Raw genomic sequence first — 13060 nt, forward strand, 5'->3', positions numbered from 1 at the left:
ACTTACGTCCTCATAGATGTCAAAAAAAGTGGCCACAACAGCCCTGGGGATGGCGCTGAGATCTGACTGCTCCCAGTGCACACGAAACATCCGTCCCGCATCGCGACAGTCCGCGTTATTACACGCCACGTTCTCCAGCAGGAACGCCTGCTGCTGCTGTGTGCTGCGGAGAGAGAAAATCGCACAGAGATGCTAGTTACCGTAAACGGATTTCCTAAAAAGTGTGTGAAGACACTGTCATGTTGAATTTAACCCTTGCTAATTACGTTTGCAAGCGTACAGCAGACCAGTGAACTCTGGCCAATTAAAGATCATGTCTGAGCACTGAACGCTTCTTCATTTACAACATTATCCACAGACACACACAGTAGAGCGGGGTTGCTGAAGCAGTAAGGAATCTGGAAAACTGGAAAAGTGACAAAAAATAAAAACTCTTCAATCCCCCAATACAAAAAGGCAATTAAGCAGAACCGATTCCTGCTCATAATTCAGCGTTCAGTCTGCGGGAAGAGGAGGAAAGTGTGGATCTGAGAGCCAACAGTGAATTAAGGAATGAGATGCTTTTCTGCATTGCTCAACAACCCATCTGCCAACCCTCTACTTTATTCAGAACCCTTTAAACCTTTTTTCTTTTCTTTTGCAATTTCTCCCCCTTCTTCGATATTTTCCATGTGGCACTACGTATGCTAATTTCGACTTGAGTGTACAGGAGGCTAAAAATAGAAGGGTTTTTTCATCCTCTGTTTTTTTTCTTCTTGGTTTCAGCAGAAAGAATTGCAGATGGAATGAGCACAAAGCATTAAGGTCAAGCTAAAAAACATTGCCAGCACACCACAAAAGATACACTTTTTTTCAAGATATGTACTATAAACACTGTCAATGTTAAAAAGACTGTTTCAAGTTAATAACAAGTTAAACTCTACTAAAAGCATCTGTGACATGCTGTCGATTATCATAATAGTTTATAGAAAATAAATATGAACCTGCCAGTGAAAACCCAGCTGAAGTCATTTTTGTGATTTACACACACACAAAAAACATTCTGTGAAAATATAACCTTGATATCTTGTCAACGATTGAAATCATAGTGAAATTAATGACTGAAATCAAACTTTGATGATCTTAATCTCATAATTATATTATGACTCTTTAGTTTGGATTTACATCCGAGTTAATGTTTAGTTTCACTTTCGTTTTATTTAATTCGTTTGTTAAGTATTCGTTGGTAGTCATAATACGTTACACCACAACATTTAGTTTGGCTAAAAGTAATTATTTAAACATTCGTTAGATGTTATGCGCGCGTGCGCAAATTGTTTAAGACGATTTCTTGCCTGTTATATACAGGATGAACGGAGCGTCCCGTGAGCAGCTCACGCCCACATGTGCTTTCATAGCGACACAGCGCGCACAGCACTGCTGCCTGTTTACATACAGTACAAATGCGAGTTTGTATTACGTTATTTTTTTCTGTTCTCTTTCTGTAGCGCGAGTCATAGACAGATTCAGTGTATGTTGCTGTGAGAAGAGAAGGTTCACACAGTTCAAGAGAGTGATTGACAGCGTGATGCGATCGATCATTTCCACCCAACAATAGAATATATACAGTTTTAGGTATGACATGATGTGTTTATTGAGCTTTAGTTCATTTAACTTTTCTTTACTACAACCTTTTGAAGTCGAATCTCACTATTATATTTTATATTTACAAAAATACTGTAGGTATATTTTAGGAACTGTTTGATTTTGGGTAAGTTTTACTTTTTGATAATATTTGTTTTTCTGAGGGTCTAGACTACATGCAGCTACTATCACTTGACGCAAAAAACAGCGGTAGATGGCGTTATGGATATAACGTAATTTTTATCGAAATCGCAAAAAATACCAGGAATTATCGTGATATAGTTTTAGGGCCATATCGCCCATCCCTAACAGGGTCACACATGTGCTAACAGTACAATAACAGAAAATGTGGGGCAATGAGTCTTCAAGAATTTAACAGCAGAAATGCAAACTTTGAATTATTGTTCAAGTTCTCATATTATTTCTGCACACACATAATGCATGTTTTATTTTTGTTAAATTTGTATGAAACTCCTACGTGCATTTTTCTCATTACTTTGCAGATCACAGCTGGGGAAGGTACAGTAGTTGTGAAACACACTCCTGTCGTTTTTATTCACTATAACTACACAAGAGCCAAAACTACTGTGATTTTTGTTTTAAATTCCTATTTGACTGTGACCATAAAACAGCATTTTGCACTTCAGCTGTCGGAGCACTCTGCAAGACGATGACACTTCCAGTTCGGATTGTGTTGGTCAATCTGGATCTTGGTGCACTAATCTGAGCATTTCGCAGCCAAAGCTTCTGTGCACCTTTGCTGGCTGCCTTTCAGCGCAGGCCGATTTGGGGGCTTTGCCAAAGTCTGCCAGCCATAGAGGCAGACCTGCCGTCCCTGCACAGGATTAACAGACACCACAACAGCTGCTTTACAGCATCTTCATAGTTTAAACAGCTGCTGAACACATAAGGAAAGTTTCTATACTTGTATTTTGATGTACAACTGTTATGAGTGTCAATTTAAAGACTAGTGGCAGAAATGCATCGGTGCATTTGGACAGGAACTGTCCTCAAAGCAGACAGCCAGTGGAAGAGTAGGTGCCAGCAGCTCGGTGTACTGTGTAGATTTCTAACCAGACACAACTACAAACATTTGTGTGAAAATGCACTGTATATGTGCTAATCTGAGTGCATGCAGGTCTGACTTCTGGTCCGTTTGCTACCTCAGTGGAGCACGGTCATGACCAGCGGCTTTCTGTGCCATGACTAAGCACACAAACACACACATACCCCTTGCCTAATTGGGAGCTCTGGACCCAGCACCATGGCACACCTAGCAGGGAAGAGAGGCCAGAGGCAAGCCCACAGGCTGACCTCTACATCCACCCCTGTCTAACACACAGTGTTTTTTCTCTTCCTCCTGTAAATGAAGAATTTAGCTATGGCATTTCCTGACTGCTGTGCAGGCCGGGTATCAAAACCAGAATTTTTGAAGACGTCAGTTATCAACAGCACAAACAAGGGGATGCTGAGAAGGACGGCAGGTGGCAGGTCTGGAGATTTTCTGAGGGGTAAGATGACAGAAGCAGAGAGATCTCGCTCCCTCAGGCATCTCTTCAATAGTGGTCCTCCTACACTTCCTGAAGCTTCTCTTTCTCTTTCTCTTTCTCTTTCTCTTTCTCTCTCTCTCTCTCTCTCTCTCTCTCTCTCTCTCTCTCTCTCTCTCTCTCTCTCTCTCCCCCTCTCTGTTGCAGTATGTGTTGGTGTACTTCTCTTTCAATTTGCTCTCAAGGGCAAAAACAAAGCAGTCTGAAGGTGCACAGTGTTTCATTCGTTTTCTACAGATGCTTTTTCCATATGGAAATTCTGGTGAAAAAGGGTAAAGGGGCATGGAGACGTGTCCAAATAATGCATCTGGGATCTAGAAACCAAACTGAACAAATGACATGCTAATGCTTCAGTGTACAATGCCTGGGTAATAAACTCTAACACAAACTCATGCTTTCTACAAACTCTCCATGGACTTTACATAGCAAGCTCGTTTTACTGTATGTAGATTACATGAAAAAACGAAAACATCATTACCAGAACACGAGAAGAGGATCTGTTTAGATCAACGTGCTGTTTAATGCAGAGAGGTAAATAAAAGCGTTGAGCTATATATCAAATATTATAACTATTTGTGTTGAAGATGTAAAATTACAGAATATTGTGGATATGAAATATTGTTGAAAATTAAGATTACACTGTTAGATGTCGCTGTAGATTTAGCAGCACATTACTGTAAAAATCCACAATACAATACTGCATGTGTATATTACAGTAAAATACTGCAGTTCATAATGCATTCTGGGTAATTTTGATAGAGCGGGAAACTTCTACAGTATATTTTGGTCTCGCTGTAACCTAGCTGTAGCCTTGCTGTAATGTGCAATAATACAGGATTGGCGTAGCGAAAGTGCGCCACAACGTCAAATCACACAGAGCACAACTCCTGGCTGCAGCTGGAGGAGGATATTCGATTCGATTTCTGGCAGTTCGGTAAGTTTGCAGTTTGGTTTATTTTATGTGTTTCATGCAAACCTATTATTTAGTTTTAGTATTTTGCACAACAGTTTGTCACAATGTTGTTTTAAACGTGGAATGAGAGAGAAAAGGTCGCCAACAAACGTGGCAGTCTCCCTCAGAAATTGTCCCTCCCTAGATGTCTAACTGTTACCCACTGCTTAAACCCGATTTACACATCCCACTTAATTAATCATGAGGGTTTTGGTGAGTTTATTTTCTGTGGAATTGTTGAAGTTCATTTACAATGGCAAGGTAGGTAAAATGACTTGTATTTGGCAAAAGATAAACTCCCGTTAACCAATTTACTCCCGTTAACCAATTGAACTAAGACTCCTCGCGAGCGCGGTATTGCTGTCTCAGTTTAGGATCGCTTATCTTGGCTTTCCTCTGTTCAGTTAGGGGCAGGGAGGAGCAGCAGCAGTATTCAGTTCGACCGTATGACAGGCTAACTCGTGAATTAGCTGTGCACGTGCTAAAACAACATTTTCATATCAATCACTAATCGGTATTTGCGTCTTCTTTTAAATGTAAAAATACTGTTCGGATATATGAACATCAACATAGTTTGTCTGTAAATAGACCAGACTTGACACGCTTTCAGGTTCTATATCTCACGCTCTCACTCGGCCCAAATAAATCTCATGTGAAATAACAAAGGCACTGTAAAGTAGCCCACACAGCACCAAACTGCTCCACACGAAGTGAAACGTAATATTTAACTGCGATGAGTGCGATCTATACAGCTTACTGCTGTTTTCATACACTAACAGGTGAATAAATGGGTTCGCGGTGTTATTACTGTTTACTTATTACGGTATAGCAGCAAAAGCAGAAATGATGTTCTTTAGAGTGTTTTACATTCAGTTGGCCAATAAGTATTGTGTGGTAGCATATTTGTAGCAATATTGCTTCCAACACTTACAACAAGTGTCCAACGCCTCAAATCAATGCACGTACTTTGGTAACGAGCGATGCTGGCTCCGCCTTTACGTAATGACGCTGTAAGTCGGAGAGAGGAGCGCGAACAGCTTGAAAATGCATTTTCAAAACCACATTGAATTTTGCTACACCCATACTATTTCGGTGTGTAACCGAAAATGCAATCCCAAATAACTCTTAATGTTAATGCATAACATTTAAATGATAATTTTGCTACATTTTTGCTTGGCTATCTGAAACGTATATAATAAACAGAATGGTTTCAAAATTTTAGCAAGTAACATACTTTTTTCCTTTCAGCTCTAGCGTGACAGTTTGGTCCCTTTTTGCACCCTGGGTTTATGGGTTTTCTGTAAGTATTGACCATAATAATACAACTTTTTATTCAAATTTGTTTTTGGTTTTACTACTGACTTTTTAGTAACACTTACAATAAGGTTATATTTGTTAACATAGGATGTTAATACATTTTAACATTTGGCAATACACTTTTAAATCAATCGATTTATCTCTTTTCACATTAGTTAATTCATAATGAATTATCAAATATTATTAATGTTGAAAAAGATATTGTTCATTGTTAGTTCATATTAGCTAAACCATTAATAAATGTTATGGAACAAAACCCTATAGTAAAGTGTTACCAAATTTTCTGCACTGCAGAATAAAGGCAGGCGAATCATCAGCAACTACCAGCATCAGAAGTTGAGGTGGAAAGGAGAGATTCAGGCTCTGCTGACCGAAATGGAGAATGACTCAAGGACACTACAAGATCAAGATTTAATGGCGACTTCAGTCATCCTGCTCTTGATGGCCTTCTTCAGAGAGGCGATGGACTCCCTGTTCATCTTAACTGATGTAAGTATTGTTTTATCTCAACACATTCATTGATTGTTTTGCCTGCAGCACCATGAGAACATTTGCAGTTACCTTTAATTTTTAGATTGAAGAACTGGACCCTGATGCCATCATGTTTTCTGTAGTTACTTCAAGTTTTGTGTATTGCTTCATGTTGTTTTACTATGTTACAGGTCACTGCAACCCAGGCAGATGTGGAGGCACAGCAGGTGATACCAGATACCAGAGACACCCAGACTCATTATGCTCGGTAAGTTTGTACTTTCCCACTACAGTTTCTTTAAATACCCATGTATACACCCACACACTACACTACACTCTCACACACCCACACACTACACTACACTCTCACACACCCACACACTACACTTTCACACACCCACACACTACACTCTCACACACCCACACACTACACTCTCACACACCCACACACTACACTACACTCTCACACACCCACACACTACACTCTCACACACCCACACACTACACTCTCACACACCCACACACTACACTACACTCTCACATACCCACACACTACACTCTCACACACCCACACACTACACTACACTCTCACACACCCACACACTACACTCTCACACACCCACACACTACACTACACTGTCACATACCCACACACTACACTCAGGATAGGAGTAAATTCAGGGATGAGTTGAGTGTATTTGAATCTTCGGCATATTTGTAAATATAATAAATATAGGCATATTTGTTGACTTAATGTGTATGATATTGCTAACAGGTTTCTGGCCAGAATCAACCCTGAAGATGGGAAAAAATGCACATCCAGACAGGGAGTAAGCAAAAAGACAGGGAAGGTGGTGCAGAGAAAGGCAGTGGCCATTAACCCCCATGTGAACAGCTTCATGCAGTCCCTGATGGAGTTTGAATGGAAGACTTCAAACTAAAGGCCAGTGGTCTATCTGCCACAGTTTAATGCATTAATGTTCAGTCCTTTATGAAATTGGAGTAGAATATTCAAAACTATGTGCAAGTGTTCTCTTTACCTCAGTTAAATATGTTACAGTTTAGTCGTTGATGAACTTTGAATCGAAAATGTCAAACTACGGGCCAGTGTTCTCTTTGTGAGATTTAAATGTTACAGTTTAGTCCTTGATGAAGTTTAAATGGAACATTTTAAACTACAGACCAGTGTTCTCTTGTTGAGATGTTTAAATTTCTAGTCACTTAAATGTTGTAATATATACATAGTCATTATTCAGTTTTTATTAATATAATACATAATACTTCAATACTATTTCAAATGTTTAATTTTTTAAAATATTTTAATACTTTGATGCAAACATTGCTTGGATTGCCTTTTGATTCATAATGTCAAGTATAGCAGTTTAGTAATATGAATAACTAATAAAGTAATTATTGCCAAAAAGTATAAAATAGTAATAATGTGTAAATATAGGTATTACAGTAAATTACAGTATAATACAAATACAGTAAAAATAGACAAAATTACACAATATAGTAAAAATACAGTAAAGTACTGTTTTGTAGCTATACAGTAATTTTTTTGTACTGTAAAATGTATTACAGTACAGCACTGTAAATAAAAATACAGTAACTTGCTGGCAACCGTGCTGCCAGTAACTTACTGTAAAAATACAAGGAAATCGTTAACAGTGTACTGTGGCAAAGACGGCTCAAATAGACAATTTTATTCCCTCTTTACAACTAGCGCAACAAGTAACTTGTCATTATCAAAATGGAGGCAATAAGAGAAGCAGGTGTTGAAAAACACGGGAGAAACGAAGAAAAACTTTTTTATTTTCATTTTTGTGCATAGGCTACAGAAAAACGGAAAAACGAAATATTGACTGTTTTTTTCTTTTTCCGTTTGTTATATTGAATGGAATAATCAAATGATCAGATGATACACGGACTGACTTAGCTCTGTGAGATAGGTACAACAAGCTGTGAAAACATTTGAAAACGATTTAGATGTTTTAGAAATCGATCCTTGATATCTCGGCGCGCAGAAGTGGAAGCGGAGGTCTGATTAAATGATTTGCCGAAACAACACAACCCTGATAGCACACATACATCTGGTTTACGTCTATTTGACGTCTGCATTTACATCTGCAAGACATCTACAATACATAGTTTGCTCATCTGCAATACGTCTCAGAGATGTCTGCTGTCAGACGTCATATAGACATCTAGAAGATGTCTGTAAGATGTTTATGATTTAGAATGGATGTAAAGCTGCTCTTTCTAAGATGTTTAGCAGATGTTTTTACGCAGCAGATCTCCAGATCTTTAGCAGACGTATTACAGACGTTCAGACGTCTCCGAGACATATTGCAGATGAGCAAACTATGTATTGCAGATGTCTTGCAGATGTAAATGCAGACGTCAAATAGACGTAAACCAGATGGATTGTGCTATCTGGGAACGTTATCGGTCTATATGTCACAGTCTCTTTTTTGTGTATGTTATATTTGTAATGGACTTAAAAGCTGCCCCCCGCTTCAGGCTTTATACTTACTCTCCATCCTGCCGACTGTTTGCTGCTTGCTACTCTCCAATGTGACGTCTCCACTCCGGCAACCAAGACCCGCCCCATTTTAATTCTGATTGGCTAGTAATGTTTGGTTGGTTGAGAATGAAAGAAGTGTTCCTCATATACCATTGGTAGGCGAACTTATGAACTCGTCTCGAACTGATATCAAGAAGCTTTTTTAAAGTAAATCTTTTTTCCGCAGTCAAACGCTACAAGCCGGAAAACTTTAAGCCCTGTATCAAAATCAGGCTTTTAAAAATTGGGACAAATGAAAATCTAATTGAATATTTTTAAATATTCAAATGCAAAAATGTCAAGACATATCAAGCATCGTCAACATTTGAAAATATGTCACATTTTAGGTACAGTAAATCACCAAACCGCAGTAGATAACCTGAAAGAATTTCACTGAGCGTGTCTTCTCCAATTGGCTGATTTTTAGGGACCTTTCAATTTAATCCTTATCCTCTTAATTTGAGGAAATAAATCTTTGCTTAACATTTGACAGGCCTTTAAACTTTAATCTTGACTGTATTTCCAAATGCCATTTTATCTTAAAAGTAAATGGGAATACAGTCTGCCGAGTGAGAAATATTGACACGTATCGACATTTATCTTCCATCTTTGCGAAATGAAGACGTTTTTGCAAGTCGTAATGGAACTACCACTAATCCTGACTGACAACGAGACTAGTATTTCAAAACACATGTTCATGAGGTGGACGGCCATTGCCTAGCAACAGAGCCCCATGCAGCTGCAGTTGCTTTAGACTTAAAATTAAGGCCGAGCTCAGCCAGGCCAAATAATTAAATGTGTGAATTATTTAACGTATAGATATAGAGTAAATAATGAGACCACTCTCGAAGTAACAAATAAATACAGGACTCGCCAGTCGCCAGACTACTGCAATACAAAACAACCATATTTACATCAAACTGTAGTGTATAATAGCAAATGCAATCCAAATACATCCCATTATTTGTGCATGGTGTATAGAGGTCTCCCGCACACTCCTCATGGGAGTCTTCTTCCATAATCCTCATAAAAACTCAAGCACTTCAATTAAGAGAATATCCCGACATCATAAAGGAACGTTCAATTAAACACGCATTAATTCTGCTTAATGGATCTCTCTAAACTTCACTCTTTTCACACAGATGCCATGGCTAATGGAGACCCATAGTTGGTCATTTCACGTCTTTGTACTTCTCTCTCCCTGCGGTGTAGGTATAACCCACAGCAGGCGGTTCTGAAAGGTAATGCTGTTGGTTGAGCTGTGAAGTGGCTTCCTGCAGCTAAGAACATGTCTTTTTCAGCGAATAATAATGGCTGTTGGTGGGGTCTGTTCTTCTGTTCATTTCTTCATTCTGTTCGATTCTCACCATATAAGAGAAGGTGGAGCTGTAGTGGCTCCAATGCAAAAGTATGCTTTCATCTAAAACAGTGGTTCTAAATTCTGCACATTTTGCACATTTTGCACTTCCCCCCTACAGTACCTAACACACTCAGGCTCAGGCACAATCTGTGCTATTGAGCTGATCATTTAAATCTGATGTGTTAAATAACATGCAGTGCTGTGGGTCCTCCAAAACCAGAAATAGGACCTCTCAATCGCTGCTGTCCTTCTGAAACCTCGTATCTCCTTATTTAGTGATTTTTATTTTTTTGCCATAAATCATTGTTATTAGTCACCCTTTATGTTTGTCACTGGGTTGCATATATATAACTGATAAAAAGTGCTTGTCAACTTTTACCACACAGTATTTAAAGATGCCATAAATTAAAGCCACAATTTTAACCCGAGCTTTTGTTATATAAGAGGGAATCGTATTCACACGAACATCATGTAAGTGTCAGAACTGAAAACGCCCTTGTTACTGAGATTACAACTGTTATTGACACCAGGCCCAGCGAACGCCAGGTTCTGGAATGTGCCTGTCTATGATAGGTTGAACACCGCCTCCACAGAAAGAATATCAACGACTACTTCTCTAGCCCCGCCCACTGGTTCCCGCATGTCAATTCTGAAGTAACACAAGTGGCGCGGAACCAGATAGAGCGAGCAAGCAATAAACAAACATGCCGTTAAAGATAGCTAAATATTGTGCCATCCCTGGTTGTGGAAGAATACAGTCGCTGCATAACCTTCCTTCGGATTCCAATATTAGGAATGCGTGGTTAAAGTTTATTTATAAAGACATTCCAGCTCATGTGGGAAATACATGGAGCGTTTGTTCGTTTCATTTCTCCGAGGATTCCTTCATGAACAAGGCACAGGTCGTCGCTGGATTTGTGGAGAGACTAAAATTAAAAAGCAGTGCTGTGCCGTCAATATTGGATCCGATAGGAATGGCGGGGACCTCTTGTCATTTGTATTAATTGCAGAGTGTAACGGTTTCAGCACCACCGGCCACGCCCCCCATGTCGTCACCGCCAGCTCGCTTCACCCGTTCCCTCTCCCCGGAGTTTTGAACTCAATTTCCCAGCATGCACCACACATCCACCATTTTTGATTAGTCCACACCTGCATCACATCATCAGGACTCTATTTAAGTTTGCACCTTTTTGTTCTTCCCTGTTCAGTCTTGTTGTCTTCAAAGCAATTCTCAACCCCGATAAGTATACCTACCTGTTTTTGAAAGACTTACCTGTTTTTGGGATATACCTGTTTTTGGATACTTACCTGTTTTTGGATACTTACCTGTTTTTGGAGATTTACCTGTTTTTGGATACTTACCTGTTTTTGGATACTTACCTGTTTTTGGATACTTAGCTGTTTTTGGATACTTACCTGTTTTTTTAAATAAACTCCTTTTTCTTATCTACCTCCGTGGTGTGCTCTCCGTCTACCAGAACCCTGACACAGAGGTTGTCTGTGATCTTAAAACCGCGCGAATCGGGATCTCTGTGATTTGGTGGGCTCATATATCAATTTTCAAGGTTTTATCCACTGTTTGCGAATAATGGAGGCTGTTTTGAAGTGTTTTGGTATTATTTCGGGTGCCGGGTCACATCCATAAATTACCGGTGTTGTGCCGAATTTGGACGCCCGCCAGATTACGACTCCCCTCATTGATTTTGCTGGGGATTGGCTAATCCTAACCCCTCCCTCACACCTAATCCTAAAATCTAATGATAGTGGGGAATGAGGGAGTCATAATTTGGCAGGGAGTCTGTTTTCGGCACAACACCGGGAGTCTCCCGTTTGTTTATTTATCATGGGATCTTTTGTCCGGTTCACGATCACGGGTCTCAAATGCTGACAGGTACGGTCATATATCATTAAACGCAATACAACTATAGGCTATACAAACTATACACAAAGCCTTGTCATCATATCAGGGAAATAAATCAGTAAATTTGAGTAAAATCATCCCGTGCGAATGCGTCACATGGAATACTGATGTGGGGAGGTAATTTATAAATCACACGAGGTCCCCAGATAATGCTAATCTCGAATAGTGCTAATGTGTAAACTAACGCTACATCTCTAACAAAATTCACAGAAGGATCCAACTAAGTTTACAATACAAACTGCTATCCAATCATAGCAGTGGGCGTTTACTTCCAAGTCTTCATGGCGGAACGCCCATTCAAACCGATCGTTTGTCAAACTGGACTCAAAACCAGGGTAGAAAATAGCCTATTACTTATTGATTATGATGTTTTTAAATGTAAAAACCACGCAAACGTCATAAGTAGATTTTAGAACTACAGTATATAACAATAAACAAGCCCAGTTCATCACACCTTTAATCATTTAAAAAGTACAGTGTTAATCCCATTTCCTGAAATACAGAGAATTTGGACAACCAAGGTTTTAGAAGGAAAGCAACAAAATATTGTTTTCTAGACAAAACATCCTTGCAAATCTATACAGATAGAAGGAAAATGTGATCCAACAGGCACAACTTCAACAGCTCAAAAAATGAAAAGTGAAAGTTGAGGTGGAAACACCAGAGGCATTCATGGCAGATGTTATGTTTGAAAATATGGCGGGTGTGATTTTATATCCGAACGAACCCAGTGTTGTTGATGTTTGGATCATACACTTGCTCTTAACCCAAGTACAATGCGGCGTGCCACTCGCATGCGGTCACTTTGTGTATTTACGGTAATAAAGATCTGTGCATGCGAGAGGCGGCATGTCAAGAGAGAGATCAAGAACTAACGTGAGATGAGAGAACTGCTCCTACTGATTCTGTTCTTTATTTTTTCTTCTTTTGTTTCTGTGACCGAAGTAGGATGCCTTTTGTGTTTTGTCGCTCAAATCTGCATGTATGCTGCTGATGCACAAGCAGCCTTATTAAAATCGAGGGAAGTATAACAGCTTTTGCTTCATGTCGGTCCTTTTATCTGGTAATTGTATTACTTTTTTCTCTATACATCCCTACTTTGAGTTACAGCAGGGAGATAGAAAACTTAAAAACTGTCCTGAACTACATGAAGACAAATGCAGAACAGAAACAGTAATGTTCATACATAGAGATACGCAGAAGATGCGCGAGGGACGTGAGCAGTTTGACGAATACATGAGAAAGTGTTTGGCACTGTTTTGACCAACTTCAGTGCAGAAACGTGAAGAGATACGCAGCGCAG

General features: G+C 39.3%; 1 protein-coding gene across 1 annotated transcript in view; it reads right to left on the minus strand.

Annotated features, from left to right (window-relative positions):
* Positions 1-13060, minus strand: part of itfg1 (integrin alpha FG-GAP repeat containing 1) — a 143752-nt gene that overhangs the window by 42404 nt on the left and 88288 nt on the right. Inside the window, exon 11 of the mRNA XM_057346366.1 lies at positions 7-163. Coding sequence (XP_057202349.1) covers positions 7-163 — 157 coding nt within the window. The remainder of the gene's footprint in view (positions 1-6; positions 164-13060) is intronic.

Source organism: Triplophysa rosa, linkage group LG1 (genome assembly GCF_024868665.1).
Source record: "Triplophysa rosa linkage group LG1, Trosa_1v2, whole genome shotgun sequence".
Taxonomy (NCBI): Eukaryota; Metazoa; Chordata; class Actinopteri; order Cypriniformes; family Nemacheilidae; genus Triplophysa; species Triplophysa rosa.